Genomic DNA, 26,611 nt, shown 5'->3' with positions numbered 1-26,611 from the left:
AAGACATTCAGATGATAGGGTCAGAATTTGGCGTAAACAGAATGAGAACATGGATCCATCATGCCTTGTTACCACTGTGCAGGCTGCTGTTGGTGGTGGTGTAATGGTGTGGGGGATGTTTTCTTGGCACACTTTAGGCCTCTTAGTGCCAACTGGGCATCGTTTAAATGCCACGGACTACCTAAGCATTGTTTCTGACCATGTCTATTCCTTTATGACCACCATGTACCCATCCTCTGATGGCTACTTCCAGCAGGATAATGCACCATGTCACAAAGCTTGAGTCATTTCAAATTGGTTTCTTGCACATGACAATTAGTTCAGTGTACTAAAATGGCCCCCACAGTCACCAGATCTCAACCCAATATAGCATCTTTGGGAGGTGGTAGAACAGGAGCTTCGTGCCCTGGATGTACATCCCACAAATCTCCATAAACTGCAAGATGCTATTTCTAAAGAATGCTTTCAGCACCTAGTTGGATCAATGCCACATAGAATTAAGGCAGTTCTGAAGGTGAAAGGGGGCCAAACACAGTATTAGTATGGTGTTCCTAATAATCCTTTAGGTGAGTGTATAGCAGCAGGCTACTTTGTTGAAATGATTAATATTACCCAAAATGCACTGTTTTAATTAAGTTTTTTTTACAGCATTTTTATCAGCAATGCACTGTTAGCAATTGATGTAATTTTACAATACATTTTACAACAATACACTGTATTCATGGCTTTTATTGTAAATGCAAATGCATGATGGGAAATTGATGGATAGTCCTGTAATATTATTGTAACTACACTGTAGAAGCATTATTTTACAGACACCACAAAGAATTGTGGGATAGCATTAAAACTGGTACTTTCATATACTTTCTAACATAAAAAGTCCAGTTTTCTTAACATTGAAAGAAACTTTTTAAAAGGTATGATTTTCCTCACAAATTCTTTCAACTTAATTTTGATTTAAAAATTCAACATTCTAGGAACGTTGATTTGTAACATTCCAAGAACATAAAAAGGTCCAGTTTCCATATTAGTATAATGTTATTTTAAGGTTAGTAAAATGTTCCTGCAACATTCTCTCAGTCATTCAAACACCTGCTGTGAACAAGCAAGAAAGAAAGAGAAATAAGAACACAAACTACAACTTTCTTCAGCCTCAGTCTTAAGTGAACTGAAGATACAAGACTTTAAATCTCTCAAGATCTGAATAAACAACTCCACAAACAGCATTACCAGCTTCACTTATAGTAATACTAACCAGAATGATTTTATTTCTGTCATGCATCTACATAAGTTCTTATTGAGAATTCATATAGGTTAAGATGTTGATGTCTTAATTAAAATGTTTTTTTGAGATCACCATCATAGAGATCAGGGTTTGCTTCAGATGTGCTCTAGACCCTGAACTGTTGCTGCAATACTTTTTTCTTCAGCAGTTGCAGTTGTTTTCAGAAAACATTTATGCATATATAAAGCAGATCAACAAGTCTGTTTTAATAACAGCCAACTGTCTGCACTAAAATGGTTTAAGTGACCCCACTGATATAAAATAAATAATTTGAAAAACTGTTGTGGTTTGTACACTGATGTTTAACAGTGTATAAATATTGTCTTTGCTAACGTTTTGTTTAAAACATATTTTAGGTTATTTATACACTCACAGACGTCAACATTTGGCGTATTAAACACAACAATGGTGACATGTTTCATGCCAGTATACAAAACATGTTCATGGCTCCCAGCATGCATTGCTGCATTTTTTTTCAGGATTGTCACCACTGTGGAGGATTGTACGACAACAATACAAAATACAACATTTTATTGTATTAATGATACTGTAATCACATCAATACTCCTGTATAAACACATATTTTTTTTGTATTAAACCAACAGTGTACTGTTGCCGTGAATTTACAGCAAGTAATATACAAGAAATATATTGTTATATCATCTTTTCTTCAGTGATGTTGATTGTGAACAGTAGGTGTTCATCACTAATGCACAATAATCATTTAATTAGACACTTAAATACCTAATTAACTTTAACTCTTTGAGGACTTGGGATATGACTTGAAGACTTGCTTGTGACCTCTGAATAATGGCAAGAACAGTAATTTATTTCTAAAGGAATTGGAAGTCAATGTTTACCACTGATATTTACAAAGCAAATCAAGTTAAATCAAGTGTCTTTTTGCTCATTGCAGATGGTGTAAGTGGGCCTCCTGAACACATCTATGCTAACATTGAACTGATACCTGTAACAAAGCAGAAGAAAAAGAAAGAAGACGAAGGTAAACGAAAACAATAGTCTGTGCTCTTATGATTTTATGATTATAACAGTAGCAAAAATCACCAAAATATTTTCCTAAACATCAGTTTGTGGTTATTAATTATATATATAAATATATATATATATATAAATATATATATATATATATATATATATATATATATATAAAAAAAAAAAAATCAGGGCTTGACATTAACTTTTTTGCTCAAGAGCTAATGTGGCTAGTGGTTTACCAAGTGGTTTTTCAAGCCCGGTTCTGAAAGAGAGGTAACTTACTCTATGAGCCTAACCTGGTCAGGAGCAGGTTTTCTTCGGTAAACCCAGAGTTTCTTTTGGTCTCCTCCCCATTTTTAAACACTTCATTGATGCACAATGGAAAAATGCTCTTCTTACTAAGTGTTTTTTTTTTCTTCTTTTATTTTTCCCCAAGTTCAAAATAAAAAAAATAAAATAAAATAAAGATTGATTTTCTATGTAAGAAAATTTTGTAAGATACTTAGTCTTGTTTCCTGGGGGGAACTAAATTAAGTGCATTTTACTTAAGTCAATTTATATGCCAGTGTGGTAATAAAAATAATCTTAATGCAAATGGAAAACAAGATTATTCTGAGTGTCTATTACTAAGTGCAAATCTACTGTAGCTCCGCCCTCAATCGACATATAAGGTTAAATACGACACACGTGAATAACGGCTTCAATGGTGCAGGCAGTAATGTTTGGGGCATGGAAAACTAGCTTGTAACATGACTGATTGGGTTAGAGTCCGGCTTTTGCCGAGCTCATTCTTCTCATGTTTCCCATCACATTAGAATTTATTTTCAATAAAAATTTATAAAATGTTCTAAAAGTGGAAGTAAAGTGCCTAACAAGTGTTTAATAATGCGAATAAACTATTTATAAATGTAATAAATATAATCAATTACAATCTGTTATTATTGCGTCCTGTTAATGTATAACAATACTGAGGTGCACATGGGCCTGGTATGCATCTGCCAGTATAAAGTATAAATAGCATCTAATTATTATTTACACTTAGTCTGTTGCAAAGAACTGCTACTTTTACATGGTAAATAGATTTTTTTAATTTTTTCTGTAAATAGCATCTAGAGCTACTTGCACTTAGCCTACTGTAAATAGGATCTATCGCTAAGAAAGAATGTTATTTCCACTTAGTGTAAATAGCCACTGCCATATTTTTCTTACTCTATTGGCAGATCATTTGTAAAATAAGAAAAATGCACTTAAAATATTATTATTAATATTATTATTTTATATATTTTTTTGCCCATGAGATACCATAAAATGATTAGCTATTAGTTCATTAATCTAACTTTCTGCCAGTTTTCACCTGTGATATTATGACAGAGATAAGAATTACATTTGTATCAAGTCTGAAATTTGCAGACGGCTTTTTGGCGGGAGCTGTTGCCATGGTGAATAGTAATATCGGCGCTCCATTGATAATGGCTTTTTATAGTTGTGGTGCACGCGCTTAACTCAGAGTCAGTCAATTTAGAGTTGATTAAACCAACTCATTTCAGCTGTTCTGTAACCAAAAACTCAGAGATTCCTATCTCAGGGTAAATCAACTCAGAGTTCAAGTTTAAACTCAGAGTTGGTTGAACCTCCTTAGTGAAACGGGCCCCAGGTTTTCTCTTGTGTGTTGTCTGCTCACCGGGTTTTGTTACACCTTTTATATGTCACCAAATAGCTCCACCAGCATCCCACTCCAGCAGTGCAGCTAGCTGTTTCTTGGTTTCTGTCACTAGCTCACAAGTGCAAGGCAACACTGTGTGCAGTAGCGATGCACGGGTCGTCTCATAACCCGCGGACCCCGCAGGGTTAAGAAATTGTCACTTTATTTGCTAGGCGGGTTGGGGCGGGTCATTAAAAAAAAAAAAATCCATATATGTTGTAGTGTTGGACAATATGGTCATTTTTCAAATCAGATCAGATCAAAGATACAGGATATTATCGTGCATGGGTGGAGTAAGAGAGAGACTCCTTGTTCTTGTCATAGCATAACTATTTGGTGTTTTAAACCGCGCAGGTGCCTGAGAGAAAGCCTATGGGATATATATAAATAAAAAATATACTTTCAAACATACTGATAAAACTATGGTTAAATATAAAAATACTGTATTTAAAAAAGCTAGTTCATATGAAGTCGGAAGTTATCAGACTAAATGTTCTGCAAAATCAGTCAACGGTGAAAATCAATAGTAGATTTAATTTGAAGTCCAACAGTTTAACACTAATATTAGACATAAACAAACACATTAAATATAAAGTAGGCTATTCAAACAGGTAAGTTGATATATTTGGAGTAAAGTTGATCTGAACTGATGCATCAGTGCATCCCATGACAAGAATGAGGCACAGCCACAGATACAAGAATGAGAGCATTCTAACATAATTGTGGCATTAAACTCAGTTAGTGAGGGCTCATTTAAAATAATGCACATATATAGGCCGTTCAGATTACTTGTTAAATTGCAATGAAGTGCCCTATATCTGCAGAAAATGTATGTCTGTTTGTGGATTGAGACTTCTTCATTTGCGCGCATGTGTGAGTGTGTGTGTGCTCTTGTTTTTGTGACATATCAGGACACAACTCTGTATAATGACATGGTTATGACACAGGTATTACAAGGAGAGGGTGACTTATGAGGACATAACCCATGTCCCCATTTTTCAAAACACGTATAAATCATACAGAATGAGTTTTTTTGAGCAAGTAAAAATGCACAAAGTTTCCTGTGAGGGTTAGGGTTAGGTGTAGGGTTGGTGTATGGCCATAGAATATACAGTTTGTACAGTATAAAAACCATTATGCCTATGGGACGTCCCCACTTTTCACAAAAACAAATATGTGTGTGTGTGTGTGTGTGAAATGCGGTGCTGAAGTGAAATAGCTGGGCAGTTTGGTAGCCAAATTATAATGTGTTGCCTCATAACCTGCAGGTCGGGTTTGGGTGGGTAAGAAAATGTTGCTTTTTTGCGGGGCGGGTCAAATAATTTCATAAAAGCGGGACCCGCGGGTTGAAAAAAACCCAGATCCGTGCATCACTAGTGTGCATTTAATACTCATGGGAGTTGTAGTGTCATAGTGTCGAACTGCAACATGGCTTATTTCAGATGCCTTTTAAAACACTACACTTATTCAACCCGCCAAAGTGGCCAGTTGGAGTCACTGTGTTACCCTCATTTAGAGGGTTGGATGGTGTTAATGTCAAGCCCTGATATATATAGGTATATAGGTAGCTGAATAACATACTGTACCTTAGCTATAGAGATTTTACAAATGTACTAATATTTCATATCAGTTTTGGATATACATCTAATGATATTAACTGTTGTCGCTGTTACTGTATATAAAAATGCATATTTTTAAAAACTTAAATTCTGATAGGAAGCAACCAGTGGATTGCATTGAATTAAAATCACTTTTGCACCAACAAATTGTAAAAAGAAAAAAAAAAAAATAACAAACCACCATTATTGTGATCAGTGTTTACGTTAGTTGTGCTCTTGCTTCTTTGTATTATAACGTTAAATATTTGTTGTCATTTGTGATAATGTTCTAAATGATCTTTGTTAAGGTAATAAAAACTGAGCTTTATTAGGATTGTGTGCTAATAATTATAATCATTGTGAAGATGTTTTTATAATTGTTCACAAGTACATGGTGTGGTATAATGTTTAACAAGTTGGCCTTCATGAATGAATTTGATTAGTAGAGTGAAGAGCAGAAACAGCCAGAACGCAAGCACATACCCCACATAGCAACATTGTGTCGGCCCAGATCCGGCCCACATCTGGCACCCGTGGAAAGATGATCTGGTCCACATGCAGCGTGGAATGATGGCACTTGGGCGGACCGCTCCTGTTTGCCAGATTTGAGCCACAAGCAGGCCATAGCAATGCCACATGTCAGCCAAGAGTAAAGAAATTAACCAGAACTGGACCTTATCTGAGCCACAAAATCTGTGTATATATTAAATATGAAGTAATATCAGCCTTAATAAGCCTGTTAACAAGCAGAATCACGGAAGGAAAGAAAAGAACAGAAAAAGAAATAAGCAGAAACACAAGAACTACAACTGACTTCAGCCACAACCTTAGATGAAATCAATTGAAGATAAAAGAAGACATTAAATCTCTGGAGATCTCACCAGAGGAGGATTAAACAACTCCACAAACTGCATTACCAGCTTCACTTATTACTAACCAGACTGACTTTATTTCTGTTAGACATCTACAAAAGTTTTTATTGAGAATTAACAGAGGTTTAACTCTAATGTATGTCACCATAACAGTGATTAGTGTTTCCATTAGTTGCGCTCTTAACTCTTATTCTATCTTTTGTCTTTTTTGGCTGCTGTGAAGGTGTGTTTGCTAAACACATTTGTGCCATCAAAGAAAGCTAAAGAAGGTCGGTGATGGCGGCTATCTGTTGATGATTTTATAATCCTCATGAAACAATCAGTTAGAAGATTTTAACAAGCATGAAAAATTCAATCTATGATGAAACACACACACACATCAACAGTCAGCACATGAATCTCAACATTGGTGACTATCAAATGTACCTTGCTGCAATGCATGCTGGGTACTAGCATAGTACAAAACTCCCAGCATGCATTGCAATATGAATAAATTATGCAGCTGAATTGTCCTATTATTTTGTTTAATTCTTAATATTTGCTTATATTTTTGCTGTTGTTTTTGTTGTGACTTAGTAGCTTTTCAGTGAAGTTCTGAATTGATTGGTTTATCTAAATATTTTTGATTGTCACCATTATTGAGATTCATGTGCTGATTGTTTAAATCTGTGTGTGTCAGCATAGGTTAAGTTTTTTGAGCTCACGTTTGTTAAAAGATTTAAACTGATTTTTATAATACTGCTGGATCTCATGCGGCAGAAACAAAGGGTTTGTAATATGAATGTATCATTGGAACAACATAATTGATAGACAAATCATCAAAAAAACATCAAAGAACCAGTGTACTTCAAGATGATTATAAAACCATCAACAGATAACAGCCGTCACTTGATATCATGTCACGCTAGCTTTCTTTGAAGCTGCAAATGTGTTTAACAAACACACTGTCACAGCAGCCAAAAAAAAAGACAAAATATATAATAAGAGTTAAGAGCCCAACTAATGAAAACACTAATCACTGTTATGGTGAAACACATTAGAGTTAAACCTCTGTTAATTCACAATAAAAACTTTTGTAGATGTCTAACAGAAATTCTGGCAAACAGGAGCGGTCCAATGCCATCATTCCACGCTGCATGTGGGCCAGATCATCTTTCCATGGATGCCAGATGTGGGCCGGATCTGGGCCAACACAATGTTGCTATGTGGGACAGGGGATTCGCAATAATTTAGAATGTCATGAAAAAGTTAATTTTTTTCAGTAATTCAACTCAAATTGTGAAACTCATGTATTAAATAAATTCAATCTGTACACAGACTGAAGAGGTCTAAGTCTTTGGTTCTTTTAATTGTGATGATTTTGGCTCACATTTAACAAAAACCCACCAATCTCAACAAATTAGAATATGGTGACATGCCCCACATAGCAACATTGTGTCGGCCCAGATCCGGCCCACATCTGGCACCCGTGGAAAGATGATTAAGAGCGCAACTAATGGAAACACCAATCACTGTTATGGTGACACAAATTAGAGTTAAACCTCTGTTCATTCTCAATAAAAAACCTTTGTAGATGTCTAACAGAAATAAAGTCAGTCTGGTTAGTAATAAGTGAAGCTGGTAATGCAGTTTGTGGAGTTTTTTAATCCTCCTCTGGTGACATCTCCAGAGATTTAATGTCTTCTTTTATCTTCAATTGATTTCATCTAAGGTTGTGGCTGAAGTCAGTTGTAGTTCTTGTGCTTCTGCTTATCTCTTTTTCTGCTCTTTTCTTTCCTTCAGTGATTCTGCTTGTTAACAGGCTTATTAAGGCTGATATTACTTCATATTTAATATACACAGATTTTGTTGCTCAGATAAGGTCCAGTTCTGGTTAATTTCTTTACTCTTGGCTGACATGTGGCATTGCTATGGCCTGCTTGTGGCTCAAATCTGGCAAACAGGAGCGGTCCGCCCAAGTGCCATCATTCCACGCTGCATGTGGCCCAGATCATCTTTCCACGGGTGCCGGATGTGGGCCCGATCTGGGCCGACACAATGTTGCTATGTGGGGCCAATCAACTAATCTAGTCAAAACACCTGCAAAGGTTTCCTGAGCCTTCAAAATGGTCTCTGACAATCATTGACACCCTTCACAAGGAGTGTAAGTCACAAAAATTAATTGCCAATAAGCTGGCTGTTCACGGAGTGTTGTATTCAAGCATGTTAACAGAAAGTTGTGGAATGAAAAAGTGTCTTGACACTTAAAGTAGTGGTCTTCACGGGTCCAAAAATTCGTGCCCGAACCCGAGAGAGACCCGTAATGTACTACACCGAACCGACCCGGACCCGTCTAATATTTCAAAAGCTGTACCCGGACCCGTGTAGATCCGAGAAATGCCGACCCGGACCCATTTGAAAGCTGGACCCGAACCCGTCGGGAAGACACAGACCCGACTGGACCTGATTGTCACATATTCCACTTTAGATTGCTATTACAAGTCAATAAACATGTTGTGAAAAAAACCTATATCTTAATTTAAGGAGCCGTAGTCTGTGATGCATTATAATCACATTAAGTAGTACCTGACTGCCTGTGATGCATTATAATCCTCAGACAATAAAGTTATCCATGTTATTCCGCTCGTTATTCCAAATCCAAGCTTAATCCACTCATTATTTCAGCTTCAAAGTTCCACTTGATGTCACGGTGACGGATGACAAATGCAACTGTGCACATGTAACATTACATTCTGACTCGAGTTAACTCGCATAATAACTTAGACTGTTTACCCTTTTGAACTATAATAACGAACGCTCCTTCAGTGCCATGGCCGCTTACGCTATCATCTCTGTGCTCTCTGCTCTGCGTCGAGTCTGAATCTGACCACTAAAACTTTAAGATTAAACGGTTTATTTATATTAGTATAAAAATGGGAGAAAATGTAAAGCGCGGTTTGTCCCTCACTGGTTGCCATAGAAACATGACACGCGCTCGAGACTGCACATGCGTGTTAGCTGATCATCCTAAAATATGATTTAATGCAATTTGAGCGTCATAGAAAACATTCATGTGACAGTTCACCTCCGATTTTGTTGCTGATTTGAAATATATTAAATATTAGTGTGTCAAGTCTGCAATTATTACCGTGCAGGCACTTGCATTCTGCGCGCTCTGCTTCTAATGGCAGAGAGAGAGAGAGAAATCGCTGTTTTTTTTTGCTCACTCTGTTCTTTTCCTAATTTTACAAGTTGCAAGTTACAAAAAACACAAGCAGTGTCTGATCACGGCCAGGTGTTCTCCAAGTCCGATGACTCCAATCGCACAGATATTACACACAATGTTAAACAGATTCGGACCCGACCCGGCTGATCATTTAAAATATAGACCCGGACGGGTCCCGGGGTCTCGGTGCACTGTGAAGACCTCTAACTTAAAGTACTTTGTTTAAGCAATTGCAGTATTTTTTTCACAGTGAACACTTGTGTTTTACTGACTCTAGCTTTGAAATAGCAGGTTAAATTATGCTTTCTTTAATTACTGAATCATATGATCCTCAACAGTGGTGACTTTCATGTTCAATACTGCAGTGCATGGTGGGAGTTTTTACTATGTTGTTACCCAACATGCATTAAAGCATGACCATTTTGTTGATTGTCACCATTGTTCAGCTTCATCTGCTGGTTTATGATATCTCTGTGTGTCTAAATAGTACTGGCCTTCAAATCATGATGTGGATTATATATTAGAAATTCATTAGTTGTAAACATTAGAGCAGTATTTTGCTTGTATGCTACAGTTCCTAAGTGTTTATTTTGTAAAACCTATAACCAGGCCACCACACGATAACTACCTCATAATATAAAAACAGCTTATAGCAGTTCACTGCACATCATTTCACACATTGTAACAGAATGAGATCTAATACAGGATGTCAAGGATCAAGAGCCCAACTAAAGCAAACAATTATCTTCGTGGTGGTGACATAATTTTAACCAAATAAAACATCAAGCTCTGAAATTCTGTAATTATTAATAACAGCAGGTGTTCATCACTAATGCACAATCATAATTTAATTAGTCACTTAATTATCTCATTAACTCTTTGAGGACTTGGGATATGATTTGAAGACTTGCTTGTGACTTGAAAGTCCCACCTCTGTTGTAATGCGACGATCAAATATAGGTGCGGGTGGGTGGCAGGCAGATAATTTGAAGCAGCTAACTCTGAAGTCTGAGCTCATCTGCGCATCTCTAGACTACACTGACATGGGTCAACAGTAATAAACAATGTATTGTGTATAGAGTGTTGAATAAACCAAAGAAAGAGCACTTCATGTGTGTTCATTCATCATGGGATATAGGCAGAAAGTGTAAGCTCATCATGATTGTTAACAGCAGCTGTTCATTACTAATGCACAGTAATCATTTAATTAAACAAATAATATCTCTTTAACTTTAACTCTTTAAAGACTTGCTTGTGACTTGAAAGTCCCACTTCTTAATAATGGCAAGAACAGTAATTTATTTCTGAAGAAATTGGAAGTCAGTGTTTATCACTGATATTTACAAAGCAAATAAAGTTAAACCAAATGTCTTTTACCTCATTGCAGACGGTGTAAGTGAAATCATCTATGATAGGATTGAACTGATATCTGTAATAAAGCAGAAGAAAAAGAAAGAAGACAAAGGTAAACTAAAACAAAAGTCTCTCCTATTATTATTTTATGCTCATAACAGTAGCAAGACCAGTGTTACCAGTGTATTTCTAGTGTTTTTCTAGTTTGTTTGCCATAAAATTAGTTACCAGTTTATTACTGTTAAAATATATTTTGTGGGTGTGTCTTTTTATCTTACACGTATAACCCTTTAAACCCCACAGGAAATTCCTGTACACTGTAAAACCCGACAAGTAACAGAAGCTCTTATTAATTAAGAATTAACAGAGGTTCAGATGTTTGTGTTTTATTTAAAATGTTTGGACTGAATAATTCTATTGGTGATCACTGTTTGTTTCAGTTGGGCTCCTGACCCTTGAATTTTTTTGTATCAGTTATTTTTCTGGTTGTTATAACTGTGTGTGTTTACTAGGTACATTTGTTACAGCAAAAATAGAGAAAATAACCTGATCAGTGAATACTGATTGTATATTGATGATGAAGGGCTCATCATGCAGTTCCTTGATTCACAATTTTCATCCATTGTCTGGATGAATATTTGTAAAAATAAAAAATGTATAACTTAATAGTTAAACATTGTTCTTTCTTATGCTGTAGAGACACAGAACTACTGCAATCAATAAACATGCAACAGTCCAGTAATTTAAAATTCAACACTAGATGAAAAAAGAGATTCAAATGCGTCCACTACAATTATGGCATCATCACAACATACCCACATCAGTTGATCATTTTTTTCTTGTTATAACAAAGGTTTTTTTTTTTTTTTTTTTTTACACATTCACTGCAGAGAGCAAATGTATCACAGTAAAAGTTAAGGTTCAGGGGCACAACTAAAGCCAACACTGACCTCCACAACAATAACACAAACGTTATTATTTTCATTAAAACGAAACTGTTTTTACACTGTTCTTGTGTTTCTGCTTGTTTCTCTTTGTTCATGGTTCTCTGACTTTCAGTGATTCTGCTTGATATCATCAGGTGTTCATCTACATCTGAATTCAGTCACTTCCTTTCATTCACTCAATCAAGTAAACTAATGTAGGGAATAGTGAATGAGGGTATAGGGTGTGATTTTGAACACAGCCGCCGAGTGTCGACTTTGAGCTCTGCTAATTCCCAGAATGTTCCTGTAGGCTGCTTTCTTGAAAATGACAAATATTACCCAGAATGAATTGTTTTCTACAGTATATTACTGATTGGATAGAAAACGATATGTTACTGTCAGAATTTGTCAGTTTTTCTACAGCAAGGGTTTACATTGTACAATTAAGCCTATCTACCTCATGTCCCAATTGGAGAACAGGAAACTCAGTAAGCTCATTATAAAAGTGGCACACAAATGTAAGAACATTATAAACCTACTTATCAATCTAGGTGATAAATCAACCACTCAGCAAAGAGCTAGAACTTTAACAGAAGCAAAACAGAGGAACAAGGATAAAACAACAACAAAAGAATAACAAGAACAACAAATAAACATAGCATGTTTTTTTGTTTGTGGTATTACTTTATTCTTTTTTTTTTATTAACAGAAAATATCAATACAAAAGGTAACTTATTCAAATGTTGAATCAATTAAACAACAAGGATCAGCATGTGAAACTCAACAATGGTGACAATCAACAAAATACAATTTTCTTCTGAAATGCATACTGTATATGAACATAGTACGAAACTCATTTATGCATTACAGTTGATCAGTTATCTGAATGTTTGATGATTGTTCCATTGTTGAGGTTTGTATGATGAGATTGTGTCAATTTTGCCACAGTAATGTATCTTGGAAATCATAAAACATCAACTTCAGCATTATCTTGTATTGTTTCTGAGCTTTATTGTAGTTTCTATCATCACAAAAAAGCAATTGGTAACACTTTGTATGGAGCTTGTATTTATAATACACTACAAGGGTATCTTAAAGCATTATGATAAATGCATAATGCATTGTAAAAAAACCTTATAATATGTTATATCAACTCATGAATAATCATAACAATTATAATACATCATAATACTTATGTATTTCCGGTTATAAGTTTAAGAGTATGATTATTTATAACACACAATGAACACCATATTAAACTTCTTTATTTACAGTATAATGGACTGTATTATATCTTGACATTGTTTAAGATCTGAACAGTATCTTACTACAGCTTGTGAGTGGTTAGATGTTGAGTGTTATTTGAGTGTTTCCTGTGGAGATCAGAGGTGGGTAGTAACGAGTTACATTTACTTCGTTACATTTACTTGAGTAATTTTTTGGGGTAACTAATACTTTTCGGAGTATATTTAAAGATGGGTACTTTATACTCTTACTTGAGTAAATTTTTGGGGAAAAATCTGTACTTTTACTTCGTTACTGTGGGCGACGCTCCTCTCGTTACTTTATCTTAATGCAATAAATGTTATAAATGCTTCAGTTTATTCCAAACGCGCCGTCTACTTTTCTCTGGGCAATGAGCGATGCCCATTCGCGAATGATTCATTCTTTTGAGTCAATTCTGTTAAAAGGCTTGATCAAACCAATTGGCAAACGAGTGAATTGGTTCATGAATCAGTTTGAATGAGTCTTTCAGTTACCTGTCGCACCGCACGCGCTGAGCGTCTGAAGTGGTTCACTCAGAGTTGTAACGTTTAACATCAGCAGCGTTGAAAACGTGGCTATGGAACTGCACTGAATTGAAAGCAAATCTGCAAAGGCTATTGCTTGCGATGGAGATCCTTATTAGATGAACGCCGCGTGTGCTGTCTACTGTTTAACAGGTAATAACTTGGGCTACATTTGATTACAGTACACGATACCACTGTGACATTAGTTTGTTGTACGTGTGTGGCTTATAACAGAGGGGAGTCAAGAGATAGATGTGTTTTTACAGCACTGCGCATTATAACAAATCACACATGATTCTTTTGAGCTTATTAAAGCATTGGCCAATCAGAGGCATTCAGATGAGTCATCGCTAAAATGCCGGTGCTTCCTTCACTCGCTCACTGACTGAATACCTCTTTCTGGCGAATTCTCTCGTCAGAAACAACAAAGTGCAGATGTGTGTACGAATCTTTAATTAAGATATTGATTTCACAGTGTTAACAGTTTCAGTGATTTTAATGGGAGTTTCTGAGAGTGATTGAACTCTAGACTGTGAGTGAAAATGATCTTTAATAATGTAAATGTTATTTGCTCTCTTTCTGAACAATGAAAGATTAGTAGCAATATTTATATCACATTAACTTTCAATGTTAAATTCACATTTAATATAAAGTCAGTCGTATTAAAAATATGTTATGGCATGACACCTATATCTGTTACATAAGTAAAGGTTTTATAATAAATTACATAAATTGGAGTAAAGGCTGATGAAATATATACATTTATACACACACACATACATTACATACATTTTATCTATATATCTAAATAAAAATAGGCTCAGTATATATGACCCAAAGTAACTAGTAACTAATTACTTGAGTAGATTTTTTTCACGATACTCTTTTACTCTTACTCAAGTAACTATTCAAGACTTGTACTTTTACTTTTACTTGAGTAAATATTTCTAGAAGTACTTTTACTTTTACTTGAGTACAGTTTTTGGGTACTCTACCCACCTCTGGTGGAGATAATGTTAATTGATGTGAGCTTAATACTCCAACTGAAAAAAAAGTATTATATGGATATATTTTATTGTGATTGTCCCCTTAATTAATTGACTATGAGCAACTTTGAAACTACATGCTATTTAACTCTCATTAGAGTATTAGTATGCTTAAGAATGTTGAATCTAGTATGGTAGAATAAATAGATTTACTTGCAAAGACAGTCAGTTTATCTGTTGGTTGACCATCAAAATAGAGTGTTAGCATATGTTTACAGTAGCACAAATACTAATACTCTAACCCACATAGTAACATTGTGTCGGCCCAGATCCGGCCCACATCTGGCACCAGTGGAAAGATGATCTGGCCCACATGCAGCGTGGAATGATGGCACTTGGGCGGACCGCTCCTATTCGCCAGATTTGGGCCACAAGCAGGCCATAGCAATGTCACATGTCAGAGATAGAGATAAGCAGAAACACAAAAACTACAACTGACTTCAGCCACAACCTAAGATGAAATCAACTGAAGATAAAAGAAGACATTAAATCTCTGGAGATGTCACCAGAGGAGGATTAAACAACTCCACAAACTGCATCACCAGCTTCACTTATTACTAACCAGACTGACTTTATTTCTGTTAGACATCTACAAAAGTTTTTATTGAGAATTAACAGAGGTTTAAAAAATGGCAAGATATGAGATGTATAATACTTTATAACTATGAGAAACATAATCCATTGTAAAAGTTGATGCAACATGTTTATTGTGTTAGAAATCATCATACTCTTAAAAGCTTAACCACAAATAAGTAAATATTTTAATATTAAAACTATTCTTATGAATATTCATTAGATAATATACACTGTTAACAATCGCTGTAAAAAAAAGACCAAATTTTGACAGTAACATACTGTTTTTCTTTAAAACAGTGCATTATGGGTAATATTTATCATTTTCGAGAAGGTAGCCTGCTGTTATACATCGTAAATATACAACGTTCAAAGTCGACACTCAGCGGCTGTGTTTCAAATCACACCCTACACCCTCATTCACTATTCCCTACATGTGTTTACTAATATATTCCACCTGACAGAGAGAATGAAAACTAATGAGTGAATTCAGACACTGATCAACAGTTGCTGTTAACGAGTAGAATCACTGAAGAAAAAAGAAACAAGACAAACACAAGAACTACAACTGACTTCAGCCACAGCTTTAGATGAAATCAACTGAAGATTTAAACAATCAACAAACAGCTTTACCAGCTTCACTCATTACTAACCAGACTGACTTTATTTATATCAGATCAGAGATCAAAAGATCTTATTGAGAATTACAGAGATTTAGATGATAATGTTACTGTTTTGTTTGACGTCACCATTGTGGAGATCAGTGTTTGCTTTAGTTGTGCTCCTGACCCTTGACTTTTGTACTTTAAATTTTGTTTCATTGCTATATTTGTATCTTTATGATACATCTGTTACAGCAATACTAATGTTGGCGGTCAAGTGATTATGCCTGTTTCTGTTCTACTAGACTGACTTAAAGTGTTGCTATAGTAATCAATTATTAATTTGATGTTGAAATATGTGGCTGAATAACAGTTTTTTTTTGGTTTCTTAAATTTTGTAAGATTGAACCGTAATGTGATAACCAGAACATATGGATTTAATGACAGTTTGAGTTTTAACTATTTTGGGCAGCAGTATCCACAACACTCAAAGAGAGACATCAACAATCAGCATATGAACCTCAACAATGGTGACAATCAAAAGGTTCATGATGCAACTTGATGAAACACTTATGTGATTATAATTTTGTTTTTGTCTTAAGTTTTAGTAGCATGTTTTGTGATGTTCAGAACTTATCTGTTTATTATTTTGTGGATTATCACCATTGTTGTGATTCATACGCTGATTCTTGATGTTTCTGTCTAAACTTCAGCAAACATTTTTTTATGAGTGAAATTTTCTTAACAGTCTTTCATAACTTATGGCTCAGCAGTTTCTTATTTTGCTGTAGTATCAATATTAAAATAATAGAAATAATAGTGTTTGTTCTTGTCAATCTATAAACAACAATACCAGATTTTTTTCTTATTTTTACTTATTTTTTTTGCTATAACAAGTTCCAAAGATGCATTATTACATCATGTAAAAAAAAAAAAAAACTTAGTGGTTGAAAAATCACGTTCAAGAGCCCAACTAAAGTAAATACTGATCTCCATCATGGTAGTGAAAAAAAACACCTAAACCTATTTAACTCTCAATAAGATCTTCTGTAGATATCTGACAGAAATAAAGTCAGTCTGGTAAGTAATGTGAATCTGGTGAAGCTGTTTTAGGAGTTGTTTAATCAGATCTTGAGAGATTTGATGAACTCTTTTATTTCAATTGATTTAATCTAAGGCTGTGGCTGAAGTCATTTGTAGTTCTTGTGTTTCTCTTTCCTTTAGTGATTCTGTTTGTTAATAGCAGGTGTTCATCACTCATGCTCAATCATCAATTAATCACAGAATTATCTCATTAACTTCACTGATTCAGTGTTACTCAAACACTCTGTAGTGTGCACACATTATAAGTGTTCATTTAAAACTGAGGATTTTGTTGTGGGGTTTAAAGGGTTAAAGATTTAAGATGAAGAAAGAACAGCATGAAACATAATTTAACAGTAATAAACTGTAATTAATTTAGAGGAAACAAACTGTAGAATAACAGTTATTTACTGGTACCCCTGCTGCCAGTAAATAACTGTTTTTCTACAGTTTGTTGCTGTTAATTAATGGTTGCCAGCAAAAAAAAAGTGTTTTTCTACAGTTTGTTGCTGTTAAGTCAAGGAAAACAGTAATACACTATAAAATGTAAATGTCAGATTTACCAAATGAAAAAAAAAGTTAATTTAACTAAAATATTTGTGAACATCCATAGAAAAAAATGTATCCAAAGTCATACACTGATAATGAGAGTAAATACTGAACTCAGCTGTATTAATGTGTATTTGCACAAGAGAGATCTGTTAGTTTAATGTTGTTTTGTTGTTCACCATTGTGCTGGAGAGTAGAGCCTGTGCTTCAGTCAATGGTGAGCCACAAATTCTGATTTTCTGCTGCTTTATATAAAGACAGTAAATGTGGGGCTGATACAGTGGTGATCTCTGTGTTGAGTATTTCAGCACATACATGTGTGCTGTAGCTGACAATGAACTGCAGTGATTTGAGTAAAAGTCATGTATTTAGATACTTTACTACTACACATAAGTGTTTGCATTTTTATATTAAGAAATATTCCTTCTCAGTGGAATAGTACTTATAGTAATTATAATGCCTTAAAAATACTCTTATAATGTATTATAAATACAGGCTTCATAGAAAGTGTTACTAAATCTATTCCAAGTTAATTCTGAAACATTTATTTCTTTATTAACACAAAAGTTTTTTCATTGACACACCATTGTAAGCACTGAAGGATAATTAACTTAATGAAAAGCAAGAGGCAAAAGCAAAAACTGTTATATAAAAGTGATATTGATTTAATGCCATTAACATTGAAAAATCAACCATTATAAACATTGATTCAATTGTTTTCACCTGCTCTCTTGCAATCTGGGTTTGTTTTCAGGTGCTGAATCTAGTCATGGGACATTGGAGAAAAAAAGAAGGAAAACGGGAATGATTTTGGTTTAGTACTGCAGAGTGTATTGGCTTGTATGTGAAAAAGTTAAATTTTCCTGGAAAACCAGGAAATATTAAAACATTTTAATATTGTGATTTCTAGGTCTGGAAAAGTTTTCTTTGAATGTAAATGTATATAGTAAAAATAAATGTTTACTTTTTTGATATAACTAACTAATTTCAACTAAAAAATATGTTATTAGATAGAAAGTCTTGGCTCTTTGAGTATAACATATGAAAAATAAATAAATAAAGCCATGGAAATAGATTAGTCAAATAGTTATACATTGCTTGTTTGTTTTATCTTATTTATGTCTTATCATAAATTATTTTTTACAAATGTTTTATACACATTGTTTTTTAAACGTTTGGGGTCAGAGAGTTTTTAAAACATTTACTATTATTATTATTACTTTATTATATATATATATAAAAAAACATTTTGCTGAGCAAGGAAGCATTACATCAAAGAATCCTGAAAGAACTATTATGGTTTCCACAGAAATATGAAACAGCACAACTGTTTTCCAAAGTGATAACAAGAAATGTTTCTTATTCAGAAATGTTTGAATGATATTCAGGATTTTACAATGATTTTGAATTATCATGTGACACTGAAGACTGAAAATTCAGCTTTGATCGCAGGAATAAATTACATTTTTAAATATATTTATATAGAAAAGTTATTTTACATTTTGGTAATATTTCACAATATTGTTTATACTATTACTGTAATACTATTTTTACTGTATAGTTGTTAAAATAAATGCAGCCTTGGTGAGCAGGAGAGACTGCCTTAAAAAAAACACTTTTGAATGGTTATAAACATACTTTTGTAATTTTACTTAAATATTATTTGTTAAGAAAAATTATATCAAACATTCAAAATATTGAGTTATGTATTTTTATCATTTCAAAATGTATCTTTTTTTCATTCCAAACAGATGTAATTGCTAGGTTTCTAGGGTGCAGAGTGTGAAGACTTGGTCATCATAGAAAAAATGCTAGGTGTCGTTCATGTTTACTGTTCCAAAAACAACATCTCTGAACAAATCTAATGTGGAATCTAAACATATTTAAACACAAAATTTCTTAATAAAAATTACTTATGTATTATTTACTATATTTGAGAATATTAACGTGCCAAAATGTTTGTGCAGTGCTTAATTTTGAAAACTCAATAAATATGGAAATAAATAATATTAGTGTACTCAGTCCTTGTATCATTTATTTTAACCTGATTATTGTCATGTGATAATGAAGGTAGCCTGTGATTACATCCTGCAGACTTTAAAACTTGAGATGTGAATGGATAACATTGGTGTTGTGTCCTTCATTTGAATACTATTGATACAAATGGCTGACTTCTTGTTTTTGACTTGGCTATGGTCCACAAGACAATCATTGATACCTTCCACAAAAAAGGGTAAGTCACAGAAGGTCATTACTGAAGAGTTCACAGAGTGCTGTATCAAAGCATTTTAAATGCAAAGTTGACTGAGAGGAAAAAATGTGGTAGGAAGAGGTGCACAATCAACAGGGGTGACTTCAAGCTTGAGAATACTGTCAAGCAGGGCCAGATTAACACTTTGTGGTACCCTGGGCAACAATATTCAAGGGCCCCATCATCACGACCCCGGGATCACCATAATATGGTCATATACAGAATATATTACTGTAATATACAGTAAATATACTCAATACTTCAAATTCTAATTGTCATCAGGTGTATTTTGATTTACAAATATTTAAATGCTCATAGAACTACAAATGCACTACTATGTCCCCTATCAAAGACATTCACTCACATATGATGCTATGAAAACAAAACACATCCGCATCTGTATAATCTGGTAAAATTGACCCACTACATTGAGAGGGAGGGAAATATCCTCCATTTTCACAAAAATGAATAAATAAGCAACCACTTTCAAACCATTGTTTATTTAACAACATTTATTCCCAATAGAAATGTATTGAATTGATAGAGCTATAACAGAAGACCACATACAAAACATCAAGAAACATTTTGGTCCTCAGCTCATTTTAAGCAGAAATCACCCTGACAGGGTGACCCTGTTTCCTCAGAATTCAACAAGGCAATCAAGTTATTAGTCCAACACAAACAATTTGAAATCTGCCAGTTATCCCTCCACAACAATATACAGCATTTTAATAAAGCTGGCACCTCAAGGAAAAAATAAATAAATAAAATGCAGTATCACTATTATCTGCTCATAAACATTTTTATCCTAAGCTCATTTTAACTTGTTTTAAAATAGAACAACAACATACCACAGCACAATTAACCAGTTAAACATTGTAGTGCTACATAAACATTTAGAAATCTGTCAATTTCTCTGAAGAAGACAAGACAGAAATAAATGCTACATAATCTGGCAAAACACACAATTTTAGTCCTAAATAATGAGGAAGTGCATGTTTGAATTTGAAATGCCTTCATTTGGCAAACACATCTTACAATGGCTTTTTTCTGGACTTTGACTGTGCAAACTGGTGTACAGTATAACATCTTCCAAATCAAGGCCACTAACAAGTTCATGTCCAATAGCTAAAATAGAAAGATAAAAATATATACTTCAATACCTGGCAAAACACACAATTTTAATCCTAAATAATTAGGGAGTGCATGTTTGCTTTCATTTGGCATCTTGAAGAAAAGTCCTGGCTAGCTGAGTTGTCCTCGTCGTTGACGGAAGCTGACTTAACAGAACTGTCGGCAACATTAACAGGAGTGAAGAAATTACCTATTTTAGGTATATACTTAAAATTTTCTGCGTTTCTGATGTCCTTTTCCTTTTTTAATTTCCGCTTCGCGCTCCCACTTAGCTTCTCCATGTCAGATTTTTATCTGTTGTAGCAACGCCTGACGTAACCCGCTCGGCGTAACATTTGACACACCTCATGCGGACTGACCAATGAGGAGAGGGTCTTAACTTGAGGCCCTCTCTTCATTGGTCATTCCGCATGAGACTGACTCTCAACCGATCTCAACTCACGTTCAAAGTCATAGGCAGCGCAGCGTCTCTCTGTGCAGCGCAAAAGCCCGTGTTGACAGTTTGTTTAATATAAAGCGGGAGATTACCAGATACAGTATTTTGCTCGTGCCCTTGCTGCCCTGGGCCCTTTAGAGGTCTTGGGCCCCTGGGCAATTGCCCAGTTGCCCTTATGGTTAATCCGGCCCTGCTGTCAAGCAAAGCTGATTCAAACACTTGGAAGAGCTTCACAGGAAGTGGACTGAAGCTGGATTCAGTGCATCAAGAGTCACCACGCTCGGACGTCTTCAGGAAAAGGGCCTCCAAGCAACTTCTGAAAAAGAAACAACATCAGAAGCATCTTACCTGGGCCAAGGAGAAAAAGAACTGGGCTGTATTCACACAACATCTTAAAGGTGCTGTATGTAGGATTGACACCAAGTGGTTTAACTAGGTATTGCAGTTGAAAAAAAATATAATGGGCATGTCAGTGCTGGATTCTATTCTAATTGCTGGCTTCTGGTTTTAAGAGTGTTTCACAAAGTGTTTTAGCATTCAAATAAGCTCCTAAATCTGTGAAATGTTAGGAGTAGTGAAGAGGACCATCTTAAAATGGCTGTTGACAGAAATCTACCTCAGAATATAAAAATTTCAGAAACATTTGATGATAATGAGCTTCGAAAAAGGTATCGGCTTTGGTGTGGAGGTTATCCCAACTCCAAATGTTTGATTATGTAAGGGAAACTGGTCAATTTAGCTCAAATTGAATCATTTAAGATTTTAAAGGGAATTTGAACAGAATCAGATCTTATCGCTGATACGGTCAGCGATTCACTGAACAAGCCATATAACATTAAATCTGCACTGGATATTAATATACAAAGTATAGTAAAAACACTATTAATTAACACAGTAACCAAATCGGCAGTTTAAGACAGTAACTTGTAAGCACAAAACACAAAGATACTTTTCTTTTCAATATGGATAAGGCTTTATTAGATAAATCTAAGACATATAAATGCATGAACACATGAACGCACGCACTCACACATTCACACAAGTTGCAGGAAGATAGAAAGTTAGGCAATAATGAGTTTAAGAGAATGAAAATGTGAAGTCCCAAGTTTACAGCAATACATGAAATTGCATAGGCATGAACCACCATCAATCACTTAATTGACCCTAGCATTGAGTTCCTCAATGAGGTTAAAATTATATTAAATATCTACACCAATTTAGATCAGAGTCTGGAGATATACATTACTTGTGTTGACTGTGTAAAGGGGGCTCCCTTTGTTGTTGTTGGAAAGGGGGTTTCCTGAGGTTGCTGATTGGCTGGAAGTTCAGTAGTTATTGAAGTGATGTCTTGGGAAGCCTGTGGTTGCGCGTTGGCTGAAGAGGAGCTGTGGGCTGGTTTAAGTTGAACGGGCACTCAAGGTCAGACTCTGAGACACGGCATTACAAAACGTAACTCAGAACTCGAAACTCTCAAAAGAAAAGAAACTAAAGTAAAAGAATAGAAGTAAAGTTTGACAAGACTAGGTGGTGTTTCTTCTCATTGTGGCTTAGTAGTAGGGACGTGCAGGCCAAAGCACGCTGGAACAGTGCTCAAAGAAATACTAAACGTAATGAAAAAACGCATGGTTAAGAGCAAAAGATAAGAGCACAAAGCTAAAAGCAAAATTTGACGGTGTCCTGAGTATTTAAACTGGCCTTTGTTGTCTTGACCAATTAGATATTCTCTTTGCTTGTGGTGTTGCAATGTTTCTCCACCCCCATAGAACATCTATGGGGTATTGTCAAGAGGAAAATGAGAAACAAGAGACCAAAAAAATCCAGATGGGCTGAAGGCCACTGTCAAACAAACCTGGGCTTCCATATCACCTCAGCAGTGCCACAAACTCATCACCTCCATGCCACGCCAAATTGAGGCAGTAATTAAAGCAAAATGAGACATTTTATTGAGTACATTTATAGTAAATGAACATACTTTCCAGAAGGCAAACGATTCACTAAAAATTTATAAGAAGTATTCTACTTTGTTGAGATGGGTTTTTGTTAAATGTGAGCCAAAATCATCACAATTAATAGAACCAAAGACTTAAATTACTTCAGTCTGTGTGCATTGAATTTATCAATACACAAGTTTCACAATTTGAGTTGAATTAATGAAATAAATGAACTTTTCCACAACATTCTAATTTATTGAGATGCACCTGTATGTAGTAGCTACTTTACATGGCAGCTCAGTCTAATATTAACCTGGAAAAAAGTGCGTAGTTCACGTGTTTGTGCAGAGTGTGGAAGCTGAACAGTAGCACGCTTGGGTTCCTGCATGACAGATGGGGGAGCCGGTTTGATCATTTTCTCTTAAAATACTTAATAATTTTGGTCATACAGATAATACTAATGCATCTTTTGTATCTGTAAAGACTCTACATTTATTCATGTGCACCCGGAATAACAATGAAACGTTGTGTTTTTGTGAAATAATTAATGCAAACGGTGTGTTTTCTGCTATCTCAGACTCTTTGAAACTTGAGGACATCATATATAGAGAAACTTTTAAATTAACCAATTCAAATAGAAAACAAATATACATAAGATAATGTAATCCATATGAAACATGCATACAGGTGCATACTGTGGAGATGATGAGTCAGTATCACCAAGTTCATCAAAATTTTTATTTTAATTTTTTATTTTTTATTTTAGAAACTTTATTTGAATATGGTAACGTAATATTGCACTCTACAATATTTCTATAAAATAAATCTCTGACAGAGACTATCACCCAATCAATGTGGGCATAGTTAGTAAGTATGCTGACATCATCCATAGCAACAAGGTCAACCCTGCCTCCTTACTATTAACTTGAAATTTTTCTTTCTCTTTAGAATGTTACATACGGATTTACTATTGCATTCCCTCGATTTGCTAAATCATGCGCAGAATTTATAAATCGAGTGAATGAAATAGTAAATCGAGAGAACGCAATAGTAATTGTGTGCCCATTTTAGTACATTGAGGGAATGAATTCATGCACACGATTTAGCCCACTAGTTTTTCCTGCATGTCATGTGCGGGGCTCCGTAGTTACAAGCTCTTGTTGCATAAAGAAGATCTATAAAGTTGTAAAGATGAAAGTCTCAAATCCAAAGAGATATTAAGACTTGTCCACACCCCCTAAAATGGCTCATTCTAATATGCCCCCAAATATCTACGTCACTATGTGGAAAGATTTGCATAACGCTGCCCAGATGTTCAAACAAATAAAAAAGGCGTACCTTTTATTCTCGTTGTAGTATTGTTGTTGCTGCCACCACCATGTCGTATAGAGTGTGTTTCACTGTTTAAGCAAAACTAATTTGTCTTTTACTGTGGACGAAGAGGAGTCCAGCGCGGGGTTGCCACATGTGATTGTGCTCACTCAAGCTGGCCTCCACTCACTGAAAGCCGCGGTGTGTGATACTGCACAGCAAAAAAATCTGAGTGAAATTAACACTGCTGGGAGTACATGTGAGACCACACTCAAGAGTGTGAAAGTGTTAAAATAGGAGTGTTAAATTAACACTGAAGCTGAGTTAAAGTTAATGAGATAATTAAGTGATTAATTGAGTGATGATTGACCATTATTGACGAGACCTGATGTTAACATGCAGAATCAACAAAGACGAAAATCACTATTTTTATAGTATCACCATTATAGTGGTCAATGTTTGCTTTAGGTGGACTCTTGACCCCTAAAGTGTTAAAGTCAGATTTTAATTGGCTGTTATAACGGAGTTTTAAAACTGATGGACAAGCAAAGACTCCGCTGACTACAAAGACTATTGTTATTCTTGAATTACTGAGTTAAAGTTACATTGTTGATTATTGCAGCTCTATGATTGTTCAACAAAGTATTTCCAGAATTTTAAATACAATCTGAGGAATTTCTTAAAAGTTGTTTGTTCAAAAATCTTTCAAAACAGTCTTTCAGTTATACATGCAAACATCAAGAATCAACCTGTCAATCTCACCAATGGTGAACATCCAAAAAGCATGTTGCAGTGCATTCTGGGTGCCACCTATCAAAATTCATCCATGGCTCCCATGATGCATTGCGGCATGAATAAACTATTAGCTTAATTGTTTCAGTAATTTCCTTTATTCTTACTATTCTATTTTTGTTTTTTTATGTTTCTTTTAGTAGTTTGTTTTCTAATGTTTAGAGTTGTTCTATTTTTCTGAATATGCTGTTTGTCACTGTTGTTGAGATTCCTACACTAATTTTTGATGTATGTGTGTGCCTAAAGCAAGCTTTTCTTATGATCGGAACAAATTTCAAGAAATCATTTTAATTAGTGGGTACTGTACATTAACAGGGTTTTTATAATCAATGAGGTGAATCAACTCTGTTTAGGCTTTAATTGAGTTTGGGGATTCAGGTGAAATGCCCATGTTTAGATTTTTTTCTTGTCTGTTTGTTACAATTCAGTTGTAACAGCCAAACCACATCTGACTTTAAAAGTGTTAAGGCTCAAGAGACCAACTAAAGCAAACACTGGCCACTATAATGGTGACATAAAAATAGTGATTTTCATCTTTGTTGATTCTGCATGTTAACATCAGGTCTCGTCAATAATGGTCAGTTCATCCCTCAATTAATCACTTAATTATCTCATTAACTTTAACTCAGCTTCAGTGTTAATTTAACACTCCTATTTTAACACTTTCACACTCTTGAGTGTGGTCTCACATGTACTCCCAGCAGAGTTAATTTCACTCAGATTTTTTTGCTGTGTGTTTGGTTGAGAAAGCGAAACTACTATGCTTTGCCTTTCAAAAGAGGACACGACTAGAAATCATGGTTATATCATGTTTATAACGTCTTGTCGTTACGGCTGGACAGGGCATCACAATGTGTTAAGAGGTGTAACATTTCCGTCACATGCTTGAGGTATTCGTCCAATCACAATGCACTGAATAGCTGGCAAATCACAGCACACCTCGCTTTTCAGAATGATGGGCCTTGTAAAAACTGGCGCGTTTCAGAAGGCTGGGCATAGAGAAAAACAATAATGTACAGTATTTGGAAAAAAACAAAAAACACTAAAGTCATCCACCTCATCCAGGACATTGATGAATCTGCTTACAGACGAGAGGTTGAGCAGCTGGCAGTCTGGTGCAGTCTTAACAACCTGGAGTTGAACACGATCAAAACAGTGGAGATAATTGTAGACTTC

General features: G+C 35.0%; 1 protein-coding gene across 1 annotated transcript in view; it reads left to right on the top strand.

The window, feature by feature from the left end:
* The window catches only part of LOC132108324 (uncharacterized), a 173,452-nt gene that overhangs the window by 40,178 nt on the left and 106,663 nt on the right, over positions 1-26,611 (top strand). Inside the window, 1 exon segment of the mRNA XM_059515028.1 lies at positions 2,202-2,288. Within this exon segment, the coding sequence (XP_059371011.1) occupies positions 2,202-2,288 (87 nt within the window).

Source organism: Carassius carassius, chromosome 28, assembly GCF_963082965.1.
Source record: "Carassius carassius chromosome 28, fCarCar2.1, whole genome shotgun sequence".
NCBI lineage: Eukaryota > Metazoa > Chordata > Actinopteri > Cypriniformes > Cyprinidae > Carassius > Carassius carassius.
The sequence above is the reverse complement of the archived record's forward strand: the minus strand, read 5'-3'. Positions and strand labels throughout refer to the sequence as shown.